This window comes from Hypanus sabinus, unplaced genomic scaffold, assembly GCF_030144855.1.
Source record: "Hypanus sabinus isolate sHypSab1 unplaced genomic scaffold, sHypSab1.hap1 scaffold_1449, whole genome shotgun sequence".
Lineage (NCBI taxonomy): Eukaryota > Metazoa > Chordata > Chondrichthyes > Myliobatiformes > Dasyatidae > Hypanus > Hypanus sabinus.
In genome coordinates, this window is record NW_026779522.1 from 71,014 (window position 1) to 95,000 (window position 23,987).

Sequence of the window (23,987 nt, forward strand, 5' to 3'; positions counted from 1 at the left end):
CAATCAGTAAAGGGAAACAGCTCAGCTATTTGTAAAGTATGAGTGATAGCGAGGAAACACACTGACAGGAGGAAAGTAACAGACACATTAATCATAATTTTATCTGATCGATCAGGTTACTTATTCCTAGTAAGTGAACACTAATTTCAATGTGAAATATATTCTTATCTTGCTGTACTCGTGAGGGTGTGGTTATCTCCAGTTTGTAATCCCGACACAGTTGCTGCCTTGCCCATTATTGTAATGGCCCCATTGTGGACAGATATTGAAGTTTGCTTTATCAAAGGGCTGACTCTGAGATCAGTGGAGCTCCAGACATTTGGGGCACAGTTAAATCTGGTGAAAAGGAATGGTCGGTGTTCAAAAGAAAATATTATTCCAAAATCATAACTTTTCCCCAGAGTTGACAGCGCCCGTCCTGCTGCTGAGCTTTTCCTATAAGCTCACGGGGATCTTTGTCCTTGCCCATCGCTGTGGTTTATAGTCTGAAAATACATTGCTCCCCAAATATACAATAAATTAATGCCCAGAGAAAATCTGCAGAAGCCTGAAATTCAAGCAACAAACACAAAATGCTGGAGTAACTCAGAAGGCCAAACTGTACAGAAAAGAGTACAGAGGATGCTTCAGCAAGACCGGACAAAAAAAGAGATGATAGGTCAGAGATAGAAGGAGGGGGAGGGGAGTGGAAGCAGAGGTGGAAAATGATAGGTGAAACTGGAAGGGGGAGGGATGAAGTAAAGTGCTGGGAAATTGATTGGTGAGAGATGCAGGGCTGGAGAAGTGGGAATCTGATAGGAGAGGACAGAAGGCCATGGAAAAGGAAAAGTGGGGAGAAGCACCCAACGGAGGCGATGGACAGGTAAGGAGATAAGGCCAGAGAGGGAAAGTGGGATGGGGAATGGTGAAGGGGGGGGGGGGGCCGTTATTACCTTAAGTTTGAGAAATCGATATTCATGCTATCAGGTCAGAGGCTACACAGACGGAATATAAGGTGTTTTTTCTCCAGTCTGAGTGTTTCCTCATCATGGCAACTGAGGAGGCCATATATTGACATGTCAGAATGTGCATGGGAAGTGGCATTACAATGACTGGCCACAGGGAGATAACGTTTTTTCTGGCGGACGAAGTGTAAGTGTTCTGGAAAGCAGTGCTGCCAAAAGGTCTCTGCCCAAAATGTCGACTGTTTTCTGTAGATGCCTCCTGGCCCTGGCCCGCTGAGTTCCTCCAGCATTCTGAGCGTGTTGCAATGAATCGGTGTGATGACACCGACTGAACGGAGCCGAGATGCGGGTCGCGGTTGCTCCCTGGAGCAGATCGAGTTGTGGACAGATACTGGATGTAATCTGTGTCACCGTGCACTGAGGCACAATAGGAAGCCTGGACCGAACAGCCCAGTAGAATCATCTGCTTGAATCAGCTTTTGTGTCATATACTTAATGTGCTGTGGAGCAGGGTGTGGAATTACATGCTGAATGATGTGAAGCCCAGGTTTAAATGTCTGTTATCAACTGAATCTTGCTCACGGTGTGTTCACTTTCTGTTTGCACCCACTAAGTTCAGGGACTCGGACTCGCTGGAACAGAAACAGAAGCTCAGCACCAAGTACACACAGAGACCGTACTGGGTGGGGAACGTTGTGGTGTTTCAATACGTCCCTCGTCAGGAGAGGATTTCCAGTGTTTATCCTGTTCGATATCGTCTTTAAAACTGTGAGGTATTACGGACTTGGATGCTCTTTTTTTGTGTATTTAAGGGAAACAGACATGCATCTTGCAGTGATACTTAAAATAAAACTTGCTGTACTGAATTTCAGTGGGTGTTGATACAAATATCAAAGTCTGCAGTCCGTGGGCAGTTTAGTATTTACCTCCTGTACCTAACAAAGTAGCCACTGAGTGTATGTTCGTGTTTTTGGACAAGGCATCAAAGTTTACAGGGAGAAGGCCAGGAACTGGGATTGAGACAGAGATTAAAAAAAAAGGATCAGCTATGAATGAACAGTGGAGCAGACTCAATGGGCCAGATGGCCTAATTATGATCCTATGTCTTAAGATCTTATGGTCTTCTGCAGCCATAGCCTGTTCACTTCCAAGTTCAAAATGTTACGTGATCAGTGATGCTTTTTCTGCACACTACTGTTGCAGCCAGTGATTATTATAGTCTTCAATCAGTCTGGCCATTCTCCTCTGGACTCGCTCATTAACACGGCGTTTTCCCGTACAGAACTACCAATCATTGGATGTTTCTTGTTTGTATTTCGCACCATTGCCTGTAAATCGAGACAGTTGTGGGTGACAATCCCCGAGATATCTACACTACACCGTATGGAATCAACAATCATTCCACAGTCAAAGTCACCGAGACCACATTTCTTCCCCAATCTGATGTTTGTTTTGAGCAACAGCTGGACCTCTTGACCATTTCTGCATGTTTTTATTAACATGACTGAGCTGGTGTCACATGATTTGTTGATAATGAGCTGGTGTACAGGTGCACTTTGTAAAATTGCCACTGAGTTTATTTCTGATTTAGAGAACCCACTCACCCCCAACTCTGTGTTATCATGAATGAGATCTGGATCTATTTATTGATTCCCCTGTTTCCCACTACTGGATGGCACAACTGCAAACAAAAAATTGGCGTAATGACAAGGGTGGGTTAACAGAAACATAGAAAATCTACAGCAAAATACAAGCCCTTCAGCCCACAAAGTTGTGCCGAACATGAACCTACCTTAGCAATTACTAGGCTTACCCATAACCCTCTATTTTTAAAGCTCCATGTACCTGTCCAAAAGTCTCCTAAAAGACCATATCACATCCCCCTCCACCACCATTGCGGGCTGCCCATTCCACACACTCATCACTCTCTGTGTGTAAATAAATAAATAAATAAATAAATAAATCATTAACAACATGATAATTTATGCCTGACATCTCCTCTGTACATACTGCTTAAACTTGTGTCCTTTTGTGGCAACCATTTTAGCCCTTGGAAAAAACCTCTGACTATCCACATGATCAATGACTATCATCATCTTGTACACCTCTATCAGGTCACCTCCCATCCTCCATCGCTCAAAGGAGAAAAGGCCGAGTTCACTCAATCTCTTTTCACAAGACATGCTCCCCTATCTGGGTAAAATCCTTGTAAATCTCCTCTGCACCCTTTCTATGTCCTCCATGCAAAATATGACCCATCAACAACCACTCTTTGCCTTCTGTGGGCAAGCCAGTTCAGGATCGACAAAGCAATGTCCCCTTGGATCGGATGCCTCCTTTCTTTCTCAATAACCCTTGCATGGCATACCTTATCAAATGCCTTGCTGAAATCAATATACACTAAATCTATTGCTCTCCCTTCATCAATTTGTTTTGTCATTTAATCTCAAGTTAACATAAAATCCTGGAACCTATGCATACTAAACACAAAGAACAAACACATTTGAACATGGAACAGTGTCCCTCTGTCACCGGGTTACCAAACCAGCAGAAATGGAATGATACGTTGGAGTCTGGTGGTACTGTAACTAAAAGTGTTTATTAGAAAACTAAGTAATATACAAATATACAAAACAGGTCAGCAATCAAATATACAGAATTTTGGAAATAGGAATCAAAAACAAGCTCTATCAAAGTCAAGGGGTAAAGAAATAGTCTTAAGTTGATGCATTGTTCAGTTCTGTTCAGTTTAAGTCGAGGTAGTTGCTGTTGTGATGTTGGGGAGAGAGAGAGAGAGAGAGAGCAAGCGAGAGATGAGCAGCTGCAGAAAGCAGCTTTCTGTTGTTCTGTTGTACTGCTGTGGTCATTGATTATGACACATCCATTTTCGGCTAGACTGTTCTTCAGTGGAGAGCCTGTCACCCAGGTGAAGGTGGACACACACACACAAGCCCCCACCGGTCTGCTTTCTCCCACTGTGAGCCTCTGATTAATTCCCTCGAATCGATCCTCCGAACCCCCTCCTGCCAGTGGGTGGACAATACTCCTTGGTGTCCTGTGGTGTGTCTGCCTGTGTCTCAGCAGACTCACTTTTTTATCTCCCCCGCTGGGGTACCAGCCATCCATCAACTGACCATGTCCATCAAACTGGGCCATTCCTTGCTGTCTCAGCAAGAATGTTAATGAGCAAAGAAGAGTGTCCTTGTAGCAAAGGTAAATAATCAGTGAAGAAGCCATAACACTAAACTCTGTGTGTGTCTCTCTGTCATCTGTGTAGGATGCCTCTCCTCCCCTCTGTTCATTTCTCTCTCTCGTTAGCAGCATAGTTCATGGGGGGGTCTATTCTGGACCCCATCTCCATCTGGTTTTCTCATCACACCATAACACCTCTAACAGACAGGATATTGAGGCTGAAAAGAGCACCAGAACTGTTTTATTGGCGACACGCAGGGATCATGGAAATGGTAATGTGCAGCACATAGAAACTGAATTCACCTTGTTGGCCAGAAAGAATGACTATCTTCAAATCAGTGAATTCAAATGAATCAATGACAGTGGAAGCGGTCTTTGTTCTTGCCGTGTGCTTGGGGGATGGAGGCTGCCATTTTATGAAGGCACTCGATTCTCCATTTTGTGAGCTTGACATGCTGGACCTGATTAGTGTTTTAAAGAAGAAACAAAGACTTCAGGTAATTTGCTGGACTGGAGGTCATTTCCAAATTAGGAGTTGTTTCTGAGGTGTTCTTTGGTTGGCTATAACAGGCAGACTTGTGAATGCCTGAGGTGATTCAACTCATTGCTGACTGAGAACAAAGAGCCATGTGTCAGCAACTGTCCCTTGATGGGGAGAGGACAATAGATGGATGCTGCTTTGGACCAGAGCCAATGACCAGGTGTTCAAGGCCAGACACATGACCTGTGGCCAATGACATGGGAATGCGACATTTGAATTGATAAGCAATGGATATAAAAGTGGATGCTTTGTGTTTGCCGGTGGCGGTAACTTCGAAGAATAACTATCGCAGACACAAGCGAGAAAAAGCCTGCGTGAACACGTGGGGAGTGAATCGGAACCATGAGGAACAAGGAGCGCCTGGCCAGTGTAAATTCCTCCGCCCGGATAATGCCTTTGCTATTCTTTGACTATCCAGGAGAGTCAGGGACACTTAGCAGTTGTGCGCACAAGGTATTTAATGTATGAATTCACGTATTTGTTAGTTTGAACAATAAGGGTAATTGTCAGTAAATACCGATCTCTCTGTGCCTCACTCAGAATCGTTGGGAGAGGTAGAAGCGGTATCTCTCTCTCTCCTCTCCTTTCCAACAACCTCGTTAGGGGAATTGTACTGTCAAGCGATCAGGCTCAAGTGCTTTACAATTCAGGATTAACGTTGATCACTGAAGACGTAGAAGATGTGCTGTAGATCTGTTGTTTCAGTAGACAAGTTGGAGTAGATCCCTGTCACTGTTCAGACAGGAGCTGATATGCTTCAACACCACCCTCTCAAAACACTTCAACTGTGGATGTAAGTGCCACTGGGCGATAGTCATTGAGGAATTTAACCACACTCTTCTCGGGTACCGGTATGGTTTGAGCTTCAGTTCAGAGATACAAGGAGTTAGTCACCGCTGGGTTGCAGGAGGAGAGTAACTTGGTGACTGTCGGCAGAAGGAAGCGAAATGAGCAGCCAGTGCAGACAAGGCCCGTGGACGTGCCCCCAATAATACTTAGAGTATACACCGAGCGAGAGGGACGACCTATCAGCTGGAAGCATAAACTCTATTGTCTCTGGCTCGGAAGAGAACAGAAGTGAAGAGGTCTACAGTGGGTATAAAAGATTCCATAGTCGGAGGAACAGAGAGGAGATTCTGGATGTATGTTGCCTCCCAGGTGACAGGGTCAGGGATGTCTCAGATCGGGTCCATGGCATTCTATAGGGGGTGGGTGAGCAGCCAGATGCCTTGTTGTATGACATGGGCAGGAAAAATGAATGGGTTCCTGGGAGATAATACAGGAAGCTAGATAGAAAGCTGAGAAACAGGACCTACAGCATAGTAATCTCTGAATCGCCTGCTGTGCCACGTGCTAGCAAGAATAGAATGATGGTGGCTGAGGAACTGGTGCAGGAGGCAGAGGTTCAAATATATGGACGATTGGGACCTCGTCTGGGCAATGTATGACCTATACAAAAGGTATAAGTTACACCAAAATCCCAGGGGAACCAATATCCTTGCGGGCAGGTTTTCCAGAACGACTCGGGAGGGCTAATTTTGCAGAGGGATGGGAACTGGAGTTAAAATGCTGAGAATGGGGTCGTTGGTTCACAAACCGAGGCAGTGTACAGTGCTAGAAAGGCGAAGCTGACGATAGGGCAAAACTGCAGTCAATGGAATGAGTTGCAACGTAAAAGGCAGACAAAATGGGAAATGGAGAGTACAGGACTGACTGTTACAGTTGGAGGCAAGCAGTATATGGAATAAGGTAGACGAACACAGCAAAGTTACAGATTGGCATGCATGACATTATGGGTGTCACTGAATCGTGGCTGAAAGAATATTACGGCTGGGAGTTTAACATCCAAAGATACACACTGTATCAAAAGGACAGGCAGGTCGGCAGAAAATGAAATCAAATCATTAGAAAGAAATGACATAGGGTAGGAAGGTCTTGAATCATTGTGGGTAGAGCTAGGAAACTGCAAGGGTACAAAGACCCTGATGGGGATAATATACAGACACCCACACAGCAGTAATGACATGGTCTGAAAATTACAATGGGAGATAGAAAATGTATGTTAAAAGGACAACGTTACAATAGTCATGGGATAATTTAACATGGTAAAATCGGGTTGTTATGGTGTTTCAGTACCCCACTTGTCACGATAGTATTTCTAGAGTTTCCACCGGTTCAATCTTGTCCAGAAAATTGCCTGGATTTACGGATGCGTGTTTTTTTTTATTCTGTGTAATTTTGTGAGCAAAGTCGGTGTATATCTGGCAGTGATATTTAAAATAAAAAATCCTGCAGTAAATCTCACTGGCAGTTGTTAAAATTATGGATGTCTACACTCAGTGGGCAATTCTTATCTACTTCCAGTTAAGCACTTTACCATTTCATCTGATTTTATCCTTTTCCATTGTTATGTTGAAGCTAAGGGAATTGTGGTCACTCTCACCAAAATGCTCCCCCCACCAAGAGGTCTGTCACCTGACCAGGTTCATTACCCAGAACGAGATCCAGTATGGCCTCTCCTCTCATCAGCCGGTCCACGTACTGTGTCAGGAATCCTTCTTGAACACACCTAACAAATTCAGCCCCATCTTGCACTCAAGAGGTGCCAGTCAATATGAGGGAAGTTGAAATCACCCTTAACTACTACCCGGTATTTTTTGTGCCATTCTAAAATCTTCCTACTTATCTGCTCCTCGGTGTCCCAAGGGCTATTTGGGGGCCCGTAGAATACTCCCTGCACAGTGACTGATCCCTTCCTATTTCTGTCTTCCACCCAGAATGACTCGGTGGACACTCCCTCTGCAGCGTCCTCCCTTTCTATAGCCGTGAAACTATCCCTGACCAGCAATGCGACTCCCCCCACCCCCACCTTTTCTACCTCCCATCCTATTCCTTTTAAAACACATGAACCCCGGGACCTGCATCATCCAATCCTGCCCTTCCTCCAACCAAATTTCAGTAACGGTCACAACATCGCAGTTCCACGTACTAATCAATGCTCAAAGTTCATCCTCCTTGTTCCTAATACTCCTAGCATCGAAATAGACATATTTCAACCCCTTTAACTGGCTACAATTATGTTTCGTCCCCTGCCTTTCCTTTCTCATCAACTCAGAGCTCTGAGCATCATGCCCTTGTCCTTCTACTTTAATCCCTGCACTCACATTCCGATTCCCACCCCACTGCCAAACTAGTTTAAACCCTCCCCAACAGCTCTATCAAATCTGCCCACTAGGATATTGGTCCCCGTGGGATTCAAGTGCAACCTGTCCTTTTTGAGCAGGTCACACCCGCCTCAAAAGAGGTCCCAATGATCCAGAAATCTGATTCCCTGCTCCCTGCTCCATTCCCTCAGCCACGCATTTATCCTCCACCTCATTCTATTCCTATTCTCACTGTCACATGGCACGGGCAGTAATCCTGAGATTACTATCTTTGAGGTCCTGCTTTTCAACTTACTTCCTAACTCCCTGGAGTCTTCTTTCAGGACCTCTTCCCTTTTCCTACCTATGTCATTGGTATCAATATGTACCATGACCTCTGGCTGTTCTCCCGCCCACCGCAGTATATCTTGGACGTGATCAGAAATATCCCAGACCCTGGCATCTGGGAGGCAAACTACCATTGGAGTTCCTTTCCTGCGTCCAAATAAGTGCCTGTCTGACCCCATGACTCTAGAGTCCCCTATCGCTACTGCCTTCCTCTTCCTTTCCCTACCCTTCTGAGCCACAGGGCCAGACTCTGTGCCAGAGGCACAGCCACTGTCTCTTCCCCCAGGTAAGCTGTCCCCCCACCCCCCCCCCCCCAACAGTACTGAAACAGGAGTACTTATTGTCAAGGGGGACAACCACAGGGGTACTCTCTAGTACCTGACTCTTCCCTTTCCCTCACCTGACTGTGACCCATTTCTCTGGCCCCTGTGGCCCCGGAGTGACCACCTGTCTGTAACTCCTCTCTATCACTTCCTCACTCTCCCTGACCAGATGAACGTCATCAAGCTGCATCTCCAGTTCCCTAATATAGTCCCTTGGGAGTTGCATCTCGATGCGCCGGGTGCAGATGTGGCTGTCTGTAACTCCTCTCTATCACTTCTTCACTCTCCCTGACCAGATGAACGTCATCAAGCTGCATCTCCAGTTCCCTAATATAGTCCCTTGGGAGTTGCATCTCGATGCGCCGGGTGCAGATGTGGCTGTCCAGGACAGCCGAGACTCCAGGACCTCCCACAACTGACACCGACCACAGAAAACTGGCCTCACACACATACTACTTCCTTTTGCAATGAACTGCCTCACCTCGTCCTGTTACCACTGAGGCCCGTTGAGCCAAAGCACTTTCACTCTGTTGCCTCTATCTCCGCTGCCCACTGGATATTGCTGCCTTATTTTTAAACTGTTGAATAATTCCGGTATTTTGTTTATTTATTTTATATACGCTTTCATCAGCTTGCTCTTTTGAATGTATGGCGGGCTACATTGTGTTTAACAGCGTCATGTAACTCTGATAACAGCCATCAGAATATTCAAAGAAATCTGGACCGGAGATTAGGCAAAAATTATGTTCTTAACATCCCACTGGAGAAACTATAGTGCTTCAGGACAAAATGTTGCAAAGTTATGGGTGATTTTGCATTGTTCAGGGTGTCAGAGGGTTTCTATATAGCCCCAAAGCGTATATTGCCAGACGATGTTAAACTGAAAGGAGATGGTGGGAATCAGGTGAGACTGAGAAAACTATATAACTCAGTGATCAGAGGAATAGATGTCCCATTGGTCAGCAGAAATGTTTCACCCCACACTGCTGTAACTGTTGTCCATTACTCACCACAGCGCCACCAGTGGTAGGAGGACCAAGGCAGTGGCCACTGTCTGCTCAACCTGGCTTGCCATTCTGTTGACACATCACCCCCGGTCCAGGACACAAGATTGGTTCCTAGAAGGGAATTGTCTGCAATATAGTGAGTAGATACCCTGGAAAATCCTCGCTTAGTGTACAATCTATGGAGAGTGCAGAAATGGGCATTGTGTGACTGTGGGTCGATGGCCGCAAGTAGATCAGGCCATGTCAAGTGTTCGGTGGATAGGCCCAAGATGTTTGGAAGAGTGCGACTCAGTTAAAAAAACAAATAGCGTTCTCATTTACACCTCAAATAATGTCTGAGCATCCTGTTAATTTTGTTTGTTAGAAAGCGGCAGAATCTGACCAGAACTGTCCTCAAAATGGATAACGGAGCGAGCAGTGGAGGAGTTCCAGTGACGTCAACATCGGGAAAGGACACGGGTATGCTAGCGGATTATTTTCATTTGTAATTATTGTCTTGACTCCGTGTTTGGGTTTAATTTAATATCCATAATACACGAAGTATTTGTGAAGGGACTGGGTTGAGAGAGATGACAGAGAAGGGGTATCAACGGAAGTTACACTCACCCCCCCTCCCCTTCATAAACATTTACTTCTCTAACTTCCGTTATTGCCCCTCCTTCCGTTCGTAAACATTGACTTCTCTATCTTCCGTTATTGCCTCTTCTCCCCGTCATACCCCATCCCTTATTTATTCATTCATTCATTCATTCATTTATTTATTTATTATTTTCCCTTTTTTTTCTCTCTCCCACTTTTTTTCTCCCTCTGTCCCTCTCACTATAACTCCATGCCTGCTCTCCAACCTCTGGAATCCTGTCCCCCTTTCTTTCTCTCAAGGCTTCCCGTCCCATCATCCTCTCTCCTATCATTTCGGATCTTCTCTCTTCCCCCACTTTCAAATTTCTTACTATCTCTTCTTTCAGTTAGTCCTGACGAAGGGTCTCGCCCGGAAATGTCAACTGTACTTCTTCCTATAGATGCTGCCTGGCCTGTTGCGTTCACCAGCATTTTTGTGTGTGTTGCTTGAATTTCCAGCATCTGCAGATTTCCTTGTGTTTGCAGATATATTTCGGACTGTGTTTGGTGACCTGCCACACCACCTTTAGGTTCCAGAGAGAAAGCTGCTGCCCAATATGGGGTCAGTAATTTCTTTAATTTTCCCCATTGTCCGTCACAGGTCTGAACTCAGTGATCACCGAGCTCCTGGCGAGCTGGGACAATTCCCAGCTGCTGCAGTTGACGGACTTCTACCGGGACAGGCTGGAGCAGGCGATGGAAGGAGGGGTGCATGGAGTGAGCCTGGCGTTAACGGCCGAGAATCAGTTCAGCGGAGAGGAACATCGGGTGAGTGGGAGGGAGAATGGGTTTGAATTTTCACACATCACAGGACTGATGGGTGTCGGAAATCTCACTCATCAGATATTAAATTAGATAAAAGAACAATTGGAAAATAAATACTGTACATACAATTACAAAACGAAATGTGACTCTGAACCAGTGATAGAAAGAGGTGAAAATATGCGGCAGACTGGTGGGTATCCCCTCAATATTCAGAGTGAGTTGAGTTGTGTGAGTTTGAAGTATTAAATTAAAGTTTCGTTTTGGGAAGAACGTGCAGCGTGATGGCAGGATGACAGTGAGAACTGGGACATCATCTGTGGGTGCCACAGGAGCTCCAGTGTGTTCTGTTCTGAGTGGAGATGATAGTGTTTCAATCTGTAACTGCGAACAGTGTGGATCGGGGAACACTGCCATGTTGAAATGTATAATCACTGAATAAACCTCCACTGGAAAAGGCAAAGGAAAGGCATCAGGTGTCAGCCGGAAATCCGCTGTCATGTTGGGCACTGGCGGATTAAGGAGATGAATCACATCATATTTTCTGAAACTTCTCTGCAACTCACTCTGTTACTAAAGCCCTCCTGTTTTCTTTCTTCGTCTGTGATCGTTATTTTCTGATTTCTGTTTTACACCATCAAATCCGGTGAGGAATTATTTATGGGTTTGGAGCCACGTCAATGAAGTGGTCACAGACCAGCCAGGATCTCATTGACTGGTGGACCAGGTTCACGGTGAATGTCCCTCCATGTGCTCTGCACTCAGAATGTACAGTCCATGTCCAGACAGGATCAGCACCCGTCCGGGTGACTGCTCAGTGTGATCCCGTTATGGAGCGCATCATTTACTTCTCATTCTCTGTGTGAATCTGTCAGTCCCAACATGTTCGCTGTTACTCTTCACAGAAAATCTCTGATCTCGCTGATAAGGGAGAGCGGGCGGACAGTTCTAAACTCCTCCTGAGCCTGGTGATGGAGAAAGGCTCCCGCGCCCGGAGGGTGATGTGGGAAACCTTTGTCAAAATGCGGATTGATGTTCCAAAGTTGGACAAAATACTGAAAGAAATACAGGAACATGGTGAGAGAGTATCAGAGATTAATTTAATTTTGGATTCAAATATTACATACTTAAAATTTGAGGAATTGAAACTTGTAAAATTATTTTAAATCTGAACAGGTTGTGTTCTGGTCCATCGACCCGTACCGGAGATTCCCAGGGAGCTGAAAGGTAAGTGAAGAAACCGCTGTTTCCAACGAAGGTTGATGTTGTGTAGGGACCTGTCGTTGCTGAACCAGGAGGATTTGATCAGGTAAATGTTCCACCGTGACACAGCACAGTGAGACACAGGGAAAAATGTTTGCTGGAGGGAGCGTTTTCACAGGACATTATGAGGAAGCACGCAGAGAGTTGGAGGCTTTGCTGAAAGGGATCACTCCTCTCTGGGTCCTGCAAAGACAGGTCCCCCTTTCGGGGTCAGAATGGAGAAGAGGGCAATCTGAGGAGTGAAACTATGGGAAATTTCTCACTCCAAAAAATGAAATATTATCCCTACAACCACCCAACCCAACACCCTCTTCCTAAATCACATTTCTAAACTCCCTCAGATACTACAGGTTATCATTTTTTAGAATCCGGAGTCCATTGAAGTTCTCATCACAGAATAAGCATGACAACGTCCATTTAATGAGAAAAGCAGGTAACACCCCAACTAGTCTGTTTAATCCCAGAGCAGCATATGAAACCCATTCTCTCCACATTTGCAACCCCTTGGTGCAAACAATGCTAAAATTATCCAGCTCAATTTTCCACTCAATAATCCTGGAATTCCACCAGGAAACAATGATAGTGAGGGGGAGATCAGAGACAAAATCCTCTGCTGAAATTCATGTGTGCCTGTGTTGTGTGGATACTGTGGAAGGGTAAGAGATGGGAATTAGGACAGAGAAACTGAGGGTTGTGGGATTGCAGTAAAAAGGTGGAAAGGTCTGAAAATATCTATAAATAATATTCCAATTAATTAAATTGTGACCGTCTGGATAGAAAATTCACTACATCCGTTAGCACATTGTGTCACCGAAAATGCGACTGGAATCTCTTGGCCTCAAGAGATTGTGAGGCTTCATCATCGCGGACTGAGTTGGACCACTCAGCTGCACATTCAACAGAGGAGAGGGCGAAGGAAAGACAGATATCGTAAAGATTGTTAATCTTACAGTAGCCCATGCTTTAACTGATTACTCGAAGCCCTTGAACAGAAATATATGGCCACAATGTTCATTCAGCCTGTCTCATTTCCAAGAACAAATTCCAAGAACGTTAATTTTCAAATGGTAACAGAGAATGTTTTCAAGCTGTTCACGCCTCTGTTGTCTGTTATTGCTTTCACCACTGACAGGGTCCTGACACACTGTGAGATCCCAGACACACCTGGCAGTGTCCTGGCACACAGTGAGACCCCACACAACCCTGACAGTGTTCTGACACATGCTGAGCCTCCACACATGGCTGACAGAATACTGATACACTGTGAGACACCACACACTCCTGACAGAGTCCTGAAAACTGTGAGACACCACACACACTGGGCAGGGTCCTGACACACTGTGAGATGTCACTGAGACCTGACACTCTGTGAGACCCAACACACCGCTGACAGTGTCTTGGCACATGGTGAGACCCCACACACACTGGGCAGGGTCCTGAGACTATGAAACCCCACACACCCCTATCAGTGTCAGGAAACACTGTGGGACCCCTCACAACTATAACAGAGTCCTGACCCAGTGTGAGACACCACCAACCCCTGAAAGGGTCTTGACACACTGTGAGACACCACACACACCTGATATGATTCAGATACACTGTGAGACCACACACACCCGTAACAAGGTTCGGATACACAGTGAGACCCCAGACACTTCTGACAGTATCCGGACACTGTGAGACCATACACACCCCTGACAGGGTCCTGACACACTGTGAGACCCCACACACACCGGGCAGGGTCCTGACACTGTGAGACTCCACACATCCCTGACAGGGTCCTGACACACTGTGAGACCCCACACACTCCTGACAGGGTCCTGACACACTGTGAGACCTCACACACTCCTGACAGGGTCCTGACACACTGTGAGAACCCACACACTCCTGACAGGGTCCTGACACACTGTGAGACCCCACACACCCCTGACAGGGTCCTGACAAACTGTGAGATCTCACAAACCCCTGACAGGGTCCTGACAAACTGAGAGACCCCACACACCCCTGACACGGTCCTGACACACTGTGAGACCTCACACACCCCTGACAGGGTCCTGACACACTGTGAGACCCCACACACCCCTGACAGGGTCCTGACACACAGTGAGACCCCACACAACCCTGACAGTGTTCTGACACATGCTGAGCCTCCACACATGGCTGACAGAATACTGATACACTGTGAGACACCACACACTCCTGACAGAGTCCTGAAAACTGTGAGACACCACACACACTGGGCAGGGTCCTGACACACTGTGAGACCCCACATATCCAGTCATGTTCCTGACACACTGTGAGACCCCACACACCCCTAACAGGGTCCTGACACATTGTGAGACCTCACAAACCCCTGGCAGGGTCCTGACACACTAAGAGACCCCACACACCCCTTTCACGCTGTGAGAATCCACACATCCCGACAGTATGCTGTCACACTGTGAGAGCCCCATACAGAGTCCAGGCACATTGCAAGTCCCCACACACCCATGAAAGGGTTCGAACACATTTTGAGATCCCGCACACCCAAACCAGCCACCCACAGTGCATGTGCTGATCAGCAAATCTGCCTCTGCATTTTGAATCAGTGATGCTAGGAGGGGGAAGCTGTGATTCCCTGACCTGTTCCTTTCCCACTACCCTCTTTGCTATGTCTATACACCACATCAACACAGGGGATTAAAAGTTTCTTCCACAGGAACAATGCTATCTGTGGCAGTAGTGGGATGTTGTCCAGTATGGGACAGTCAGGGGTCAGTAAACTACCAGGGAAATAGTCACTTTCACAGCACAGTTAATGTGGAAATGTGATGATCTGGTGTTTATCTAGACCAGGCCTCTCTGTCCAGTCAGGGGTCTTTTAATCAAATTTACTTTACTGCACGAACATCCATTGATGAATCCAATTAATGCATTAGCTTTGAGCTAACTCATGTGTGTTTAAATACTGATTTCTGAGTTGAGGCATCTAACTGTTTGTCCACTGTCTGTTCCCATGGAAGATGTTCAACAGAAACACAAGGAGACTCTGCGGGCACAAACTGGAACACTGAGAGTGAACACGATCCTGATGAGGGAGAAGGTGAAGGTTTTCCAGCTGGTTGATCGATACGCTGAGCTCACGGTCATTTCTACTGTTCGAGATCGGAGACTGGTGGAACATGAGCTGTTGGCAAGAGGCAGAGACCACGAGGAGTGGAGAGAGAAACATCTCCGCAGAAAGCTGGAAAAAATCCGGACTGATCAGTTGTTCCAGAGCAGTTTTTCCCAGAGTAAATCCAAATCTGGGAGTTCAGCAGCAATGGCTGGAGTCCCGGGGATTGGGAAAACAACAATGTTACAAAAGATTGTTTATGACTGGGCCACGGGGAAAATATACCAACAATTCCAGTTTGTCTTCAGTTTCAAATTCCGGGATTTAAACAACATTAACTGCAGAATAAACCTGAAGGAACTGATTCTGGATCAATATCCTTACTTTGGGAATATCCTGAGAGAGGTCTGGAAGAACCCAGAGGGATTGCTGTTTATATTCGATGGTTTGGATGAATTCAATGACAAAATTGTTTTTACTGACAGTCGGGGAGACACAGAACCACGGTCCACATGCACAGATCCTGAGTTCAAGTGCAAGGTGTCTGACATTGTGTATAGTTTAATCCAGCACAAGCTGCTCCCAGGGTGTTCAGTACTGGTGACCACCCGTCCCACTGCGTTACATTTACTGGAAAAGGGTGAGATCAGTGTCTGGGCTGAAATCTTGGGATTTGTTGGTGAGGAACGGAAAGAATATTTCATTAGGTATTTTGAAGATCAGATGGTGGCGGCAGCTGTTTTCAAACACGTGAATGAGAACGAGATCCTGTACACCTTGAGCTACAACCCCTCCTACTGCTGGATCCTCGCTCTGGCACTGGGTCCCTTCTTCACACAAAGAGTCAGGGACCCACACCGAGTTCCCAAGACCATCACCCAACTGTACTCCTACTATATTTACAACATCCTGAAAAACCACGGCCGTGAGATTGAGAACCCCCGTGATGTGTTACTCAGGGTTGGTCAGATGGCCTTCAGAGGAGTGTCCGAGAGGAAGATTGTGTTTACAGATGGAGATTTGATCAAGTACAATCTGCAGCCTTCCCAGTTCCTGTCCGGGTTCCTGATGGAGCTTTTGGAGAGAGAAGATTCTGCCCGGAGCATGGTGTACACATTCCCACACCTCACCATCCAAGAGTTTGTAGCTGCAGTCGCACAATTCTTGATTTCAGATGGCAGAGATATTATGAAACTCCTCACTGAAACTCACAACATGACAGATGGGCGATTTGAGGTATTTCTCCGTTTTGTTGCTGGTCTCTCCAACCCAATGACAGCTCGGGGCCTGGAGGAGTTTCTGGGTCCATTTCCTCATCAAACAACCTGCCGGGTGATTGACTGGGTGAAGGAGGAGGTTAAACACCGGAGTGTAAACACAAAGAGTGAAGCTGGTAAAAGGAGCCTCCTGAACACGTTGCACTACCTGTTTGAATCTCAGAATCGTGGACTGGCTCAGGCCGCACTGGGATCTGTGGAAACACTTTCATTCAGTGGAATGACACTGACCCCGATTGACTGCGCGGTCCTGTCTCATGTCATCGGACTCTGTGATACAATAAAACACCTCGACCTGGGGAACTGCCACATTCAGTGTGAAGGAATCCAGCGGCTGGGACCCGGGCTGCACAAGTGCCAGGAGTTGAGGTAACTTGATTTATCTCTCACTCTGAACTGTGAAACTGTTCCATTGTGTTGTTTCAATGTAAAGGGATTTGCTTAAAAGTGCAGTAATTCAGATTGTGAAGAATTGTGACAAATGCCCAGGGGATCGGTCAGTAATTCCCCAAGGATGGGAGGGTTCTGTGGTTCCTTGTGAAGGGATGTTGGAGACTTCATCAGATCAGTGAACAACGACCATTGGCTTAAAGGTAGTAAATCACAGGAATGGTCGTGTTTCTCGCTGCCTGTGACACGTCCATTGACAATGTTCCTTCTCACTGTTACTGACACCCAGACCGACACTGACTGCAGCAGGTGGGTCAGAGATTCACACCCCCTTCCCAGTGAGGGACAAGAGACCGTCAGCAGACTGTCCCAGTGAGAAGGAAAGAAATACCGTTGTGAGATTGTCCTCCCCTGGTCTTCACCGTGTGTGACTATCACCATCAGTCCACCTGTGTGACTGTGCTCACTACCAGCTACGCAGACCCCATGGGCGCATCTCCTCTCCCGATTGTGGGTCTCAGTTCAGACCCACCCATCTCTTGCAATCTATTTCTGGATCTTCTTATCCTATTGGATTACCTTTTCCCTTTGGTATAGTGCTGTGGGACTTCTCATCCTCATTCCCCTTCCTCCTGCAGAGTCTGTCTTCCCATCCCTTTTCCTCAGGTGGGGACTCTTCCACCGTCTCCTATCAACATTTCCATATTCACAACTCTTCCTCACTGTGGGACTATCTCCCATCCTTCATCTCTGCCCCTCCCGATCCTATCACATCAGGAACACTTTTCTAACCATCAGGGAAAGAGACAGAATATGTGCAAACTAAATTACTGACATTCGGTGAATACGCTGGAGCTGGACAGTGAGGGACATTGACAGTGATGGGAACCTCAATCAGTGATGTACTGAAGGGTTTAATGTTTCCTGAAATATCCGAGTGAGAGAAATTCCCTCAGACCCATGGTTTGAATTACTTTGTTCATCAATCTGTCTGTTTGTGTTTAGACTTGGGGAGAATGAACTCGGAGATTCGGGAGTGAAATTGGTGTCTGTGGCTCTGAGGAACCCGGAGTGTAAAATACAGATACTGTGGTAAGTACCAGACTGTGGGAGATTGTGTTTACAGTCACTGGGTGTTTGACACTGAACATTAATGTGATCAGTAATTGTGTTACTGATAAACACTGGGGATTTGTACCGTCTCCTGTCTCTCTGTGTCCTTCACCCTCACTCTCTCTCATCTCCAGGCTGTGGGATGTCGGCCTCACAGATTCTGGCGTCGAGGATTTCGCCTCCGCTCTCAGTACAAACCCATCACTGACGGAGCTGGACATGAGTGAGAATAAACTGGGAGATTCAGGAGTGAAACTGGTGTCTGTGGCTCTGAGGAACCCGGAGTGTAAAATACAGAAACTGGGGTAAGTAGCAGACTGTGGGAGATTGTGTTTACAGTCACTGGGTGTCTGACACTGAACATTAATGTGAACAATAATTGTGTTACTAATAAACACTGGAGATTTGTACCGTCTCCTGTCTCTCTGCGTCCTTCACCCTCACTTTCTCTCATCACCAGGCTGATCGATGTCGGTCTCACAGATTCTGGTGCCGATGATCTCGCCTCCGCTCTCAGTACAAACCCATCACTGACGGAGCTGAACCTGAGTGGTAATAAACTGGGAGATTCAGGAGTGAAACTGGTGTCTGCAGCTCTGAGGAACCCGGAGTGTAAAATACAGAGACTGTGGTAAGTACCAGACTGTGGGAGATTGTGTTTACAGTCACTGGGTGTCTGACACTGAACATTAATGTTATCAGTAATTGTGTTACTGATAAACACTGGGGATTTGTACCGTCTCCTGTCTCTCTGTGTCCTTCACCCTCACTTTCTCTCATCACCAGGCTGATCGATGTCGGTCTCACAGATTCTGGCGTCGAGGATCTAGCCTCCGCTCTGAGTACGAACACATCACTGATGGAGCTGGACATGAGTGAGAATGAACTGGGAGATGCAGGAGTGAAAATTGTGTCTGCGGCTCTGAGGAACCCGGAGTGTAAAATACAGAAACTGCGGTAAGTACCAGACTGTGGGAGATTGTGTTTACAGTCACTGGGTGTCTGACACTGAACATTAATGTGATCAGTAATTGTGTTACTGATAAACACTGGGGATTTGTACCGTCTCCTGTCTCTCTGTGTCCTTCACCCTCACTCTCTCTCATCTCCAGACTGCGGGAGATTGTGTTTACAGTCACTGGGTGTCTGACACTGAACATTAATGTGATCAGTAGAAACAAAGAAAACCTACAGTGCAATTCAGGCCCTTCGGCCCACAAAGCTGTGCTGAACATGTCCCAACCTTTGAACTAACTAGGCTTTCCTCACAGCCCTCTATTTTTCTAAGCTCCATGTAGCCATCCAGGAGTCTCTTCAAGATCCTGCCGTATCTGCCTCCACCACTGCCACTGGCAGCACATTCCACACACTCAAAATCTCTACGTAAAAAACTTACCCCTGACATCTCCTCTGTAACTGCTTCCAAGCACATTTAAAACTCATGCAAGTCATCTTAGCCCGGGGAAAAAGCCGCAGACTACCCACACGATCTATGCCTCTCATCATCTTATACACCTCTATCGGGTCACCTCTCATCCTTCGTAACTCCAAGGAAAAAGCCCAAGTTCTCTCAACCTGTTCTCAGAAGGCATGCTCCCCAATCCAGGCAATGCTGACTATTCCTAATCATATTTTGCCTCTCCAGATGTTCATAAATACTACCTCTCAGGATCTTCTCCATCAACCTACCAACCACTGAAGTAAGACTCACTAGCCTATAATTTCCTGGGCTCTCCCTACTCCTTTTCTTGAATAAGGGAACAATATCCATAACCCTCCAATCCTCCACAACCTCTCCTGTCCTCACTGATGATGCAAAGATCATTGCCAGAGGCACAGCAATCTCCTCCGTTGCTTCCCACAGTAGCCTGGGGTACATCTCTTCCAGTCCTGGTGACTTATCCAACATGATGCTTTCCAAAAGCTCCAGCTCATCCTCTTTCTTAATATCTACATTCTCAAGCTTTTCAGTCCACTGCAAGTCACCCCTACAATCGCCAAGATCCGTTTCCGTCATGAATATTGAAGCAAATGATTCTTTAAATACCTCCACTATTTCCTCTGGTTCCATTTGTAGTTTTTCATTGTCACACTTGATTGGTCCTGTTCTCTCACATCTTATCCTTTTGCTCTTCACGTACTTGCAGAATGCCTTGGGGTTTTCAGTAATCCTGTCCGCCAAGGCCTTCTCGTGGCCCGTTCCAGCTCTCCTAATTTCATTCTTAAGCTCCTTCCTGCTTGACTTATAATCTTCCAGATTCATATCATTACCTAGTTTTTTGAACTTTTCGTAAGCCCTTCTTTTCTTCTTGACTAGATTTACAATAGCCTTTGTGCACCATGGGTCTTGTACCCGACCATCCTTTCCATACCTCATTGGAACGTACCGACTCAGAAAGCCACGCTAATATCCCCTGAACATTTTCTACATTTCTCGGTACATTTCCCTGAGAACATCTGTTTCCAAATTATGCTTATAAGTTCCAACCTGATAGCCTCATAGTTCCCCTTACTCCAATTAAAGGTTTCCCTATCTTGCCTGATCCTATCCCTCTCCAATGCTATGGTAAAACAGATAGAATTGTGATCACTATCTCCAAAATGCTATCCCTGTGAGAGACCTGACAGCTGGCCAGGTTCATTTCCCAATACCAGATCAACTGCAGCCTCTCTTCTTGTAGGTTTATCTACATATTGTGTCAGGAAACCTTCCTGAACACACCTAACAAACTCCACCCCATCTAAATCCCTCACTCTAGGGAGATGTCAATCAGTATTTGGGAAATTAAAATCTCACACTTCAACAACCCTGTTATTATTACTCCTTTCCAGAATCTGTCTCCCTATCTGCTGCACGATGTCCCTGTTTCTATTGGGTGGTCTATACAAAACACCCAGTAGAGTTATTGACCCCTTCCTGTTCCTAACTTCCAACCACACAGACTCTGTAGGCCATCCCTCCATGACTTCCTCCTTTTCTACAGTCATGACACTATCTCTGATCCACAGTGTCACAACCCCACCTCTTTTGCTTCCTTCCCTGTCCATCCTGAAACATCTAAATCCCGGCTCCTGAAGTAACCATTCCTGCCCCTGCACCATCCAAGTCTCTGTAATGGTCATAACATCATATCTCCAAGTGCTGATCCATGCTCTAAGCTCACCTGCTTTGTTCATAATACTCATCACATTAAAATAGACACACCTCAAACCATTGGACTGAGCGCGTCCATTCTATATTACCTGTCTATCCTCCCTTTCACATTGTCTCCAAATTCTCTCTATTTGTGAGCCAACCTCCCTTTCCTCCATCACATCAGTTTGGATCCTACCCCCCAGCAATTCTAGTTTAACTCTCCCCAGTAGCTTTAGCAAACCTCCCTGCCGGGATATTGGTCCCCTGGTAATCAATTGCAACCTGTCCTTTCTGTACAGATCACACCAGCTCCAAAAGAGGTCCCATTGATCCAGAAATCTGAATCCCTGCCTCCTGATCCAATCCCTCAGCCACGCGTTTATCCTCAACCTCACTCTATTTCCATTCTCACTGCCACATGGCACAGGCAGTAATCCCAAGATTACTTCCTTTACGATCCTGCTTCTCAATTTACTTCCGAACACCCTGTAGCCTGTTTTCAGGAACTCTTCCCTTTTCCTTTACCAATATGTACCACGACCTCTGGCTGTTCTCCCTCCCACTCCAGGATATCTTGGACACGATCTGAAACATCCCAGACTCTGGCACCTGGGAGGCAAACTACTATATGCGTTTCTTTCCTGCGTTCACAGAATCACCTATCTGAACCCCTAACTATAGAGTTCCCTATCACTGCTGCCATCCTCTTCCCCCAGGGAGGCCGTCCCCCACCTCCAGCAGTACTCAAACAGGAGCACTTATTGTCAAGGGGGACAGCCACTCTCTAGTACCTCTAGTACCTCTCTAGGTACTCCCTAGTACCTGCCTCATGCCCTTCACTCACCTGACTGTGACCCACTTCTTCAGTCTCCCGTGGCCCCGGTGTGACCATCTGCCTGTAACTCCTCTCTATCACCGCCTCGCTCTCCCTGACCAGACGAAGGTCATCGAGCTGCATCTCCAGTTCCCTAACTCGGTCCCTAAGGAGCTGCAGCTCGACACACCGGGTGCAGATGTTGCCGTCCGGGAGGCCGGGAGTATCCAACATCTCCCACATCTGACACTGAGCACAGAAAACCAGCCTCACACACATACTCTCTGTCTGTACTGGAAACAGATAACCTACCTCACCTCGACCCTTTATCGCTGAAGCCCCGTTGAGCCAAAGCCTTCCTACTCTGTCTCCCGCTCCTCTGACGCTCGCTCTGTAAATTTGTCTTCCTTTTAAACTCTTCTCGCTGTTCTCACTGGCCGACTTGTGCAGTCGTGCTGAAGAAAAGAAATTAGTAATGGAGTAACTGATAAACATGGGATTTCTACCGTCTCCTGTCTCTCTGTGTCCTTCACCCTCACTCTCTCTCATCTCCAGGCTGACCCGTGTCAGTCTCACAGATTCTGGTGCCGAGGATCTCGTCTCCACTCTCAGTACAAACCCATCACTGACGGAACTGAACCTGAGTGGTAATGAACTGGGAGATTCAGGAGTGAAACTGGTGTCTGCGGCTCTGAGGAACCCGGAGTGTAAAATACAGAAACTGCAGTAAGTACCAGACTGTGGGAGATTGTGTTTACAGTCACTGGGTGTCTGACACTGAACATTAATGTGATCAGTAATTGTGTTACTGATAAACACTGGGGATTTGTACCGTCTCCTGTCTCTCTGTGTCCTTCACCCTCACTCTTTCTCATCTCCAGACTTGACAAGGTCGGTCTCACAGATTCTGGTGCCGAGGATCTCGTCTCCACTCTCAGTACAAACCCATCACTGACGGTGCTGAACCTGGGATTAAACTCGCTCACAGACCGATCTGTCCCCGCTCTCTACCGCCTCATACTGACCCTCCCGAATCTGGAGTGGATCTGGTGAGTGTTTGTGTTAATGTTCAATGTGATAAAATATCAGCAGATCTATGGGTTTTCTGGTGATATTTGTCTGTGTGTGTTGTTGAAACATTAACCCCAGTACCCTGTTACTGCCACTGTTGTGTAATCTGTTTATTTCATCTTTATTCTCCCATCTGTTTCAGCCTGGGGTCGAATCAGTTCAGTGAGATCGGGGGTAAGGAACTGAGATGTCTGCAGGGAGTCAGACCCGGACTGAGAGTGATCTGTGAACATCTGAATGTGTGAACATCCCTGTCTGTGGGATGGTGGCAATTTGTCCGATTCTCCGCCCTCCCCTTTAATGCCCGCCATTACCTTTAATGGCCGTGCCAGATTTAATTCCCAATGGTTTTAACGGAACCGGCTCCAGTCTCGAGCTCGGTGACATCGGAAGCCGTCCCACAGTGACCTATTTCCGCCTCTTGTCTGGCGGCCACCTGTGTGGGTTCGAGACTGCCCCAGGAAATACAAAGACCGGATGAGCCCGAGGTCCAGTGCTCAGTCTGGGACATCGGTGTCCTGGGGTGGAATTATCCAAGGTGACAATCCTTTTGCTCCCTTTGCTGAGATCGGTGCATTCGACAGTCTGGCCAATATAATGATGTTAAATTGACAAATCCCTCGGCAGTGACCCTGGATCTGCAGCGATCCCGGACACGGCCCTGAAGTGTGATTTTATAATCATCGGTTCCCCGATGCAGAGTGACGGTGAGAAACGGGACTGATTATTCAAACTGTCACTCCTTGTCGCCGGTCAGTTAATTGTGTGTGACTGTGACTGAGTCCGGAGCAGCTTATTTATTCCCGCACGTCAGCAGTTCACACATTGTTTAATTTACATTTGTCATGATGAAATCAATAAACCGCTGTAGCTTCCTTTCCTGGTGCCGGACTCGAGTTTTATTTGAGGTTTCTGCTGCCCCCCGCACCCTGTGCACTGCAACAGTGGGTC

At 46.6% G+C, this 23,987-nt stretch overlaps 1 protein-coding gene across 1 annotated transcript in view; it reads left to right on the top strand.

Moving 5' to 3' along the window:
* The window catches only part of LOC132386976 (NACHT, LRR and PYD domains-containing protein 14-like), a 42,069-nt gene extending 18,158 nt beyond the window's left edge, over positions 1-23,911 (top strand). The window contains exons 4-15 of the mRNA XM_059959336.1: positions 9,863-9,957; positions 10,718-10,884; positions 11,784-11,955; positions 12,055-12,105; positions 15,144-16,881; positions 17,908-17,994; positions 18,150-18,320; positions 18,476-18,646; positions 18,802-18,972; positions 22,521-22,691; positions 22,847-23,014; positions 23,179-23,911. Coding sequence (XP_059815319.1) covers positions 9,863-9,957; positions 10,718-10,884; positions 11,784-11,955; positions 12,055-12,105; positions 15,144-16,881; positions 17,908-17,994; positions 18,150-18,320; positions 18,476-18,646; positions 18,802-18,972; positions 22,521-22,691; positions 22,847-23,014; positions 23,179-23,281 — 3,265 coding nt within the window. The 3' untranslated portion in view covers positions 23,282-23,911. The remainder of the gene's footprint in view (positions 1-9,862; positions 9,958-10,717; positions 10,885-11,783; positions 11,956-12,054; positions 12,106-15,143; positions 16,882-17,907; positions 17,995-18,149; positions 18,321-18,475; positions 18,647-18,801; positions 18,973-22,520; positions 22,692-22,846; positions 23,015-23,178) is intronic.
* Positions 23,912-23,987: the final 76 nt, after the last annotated feature.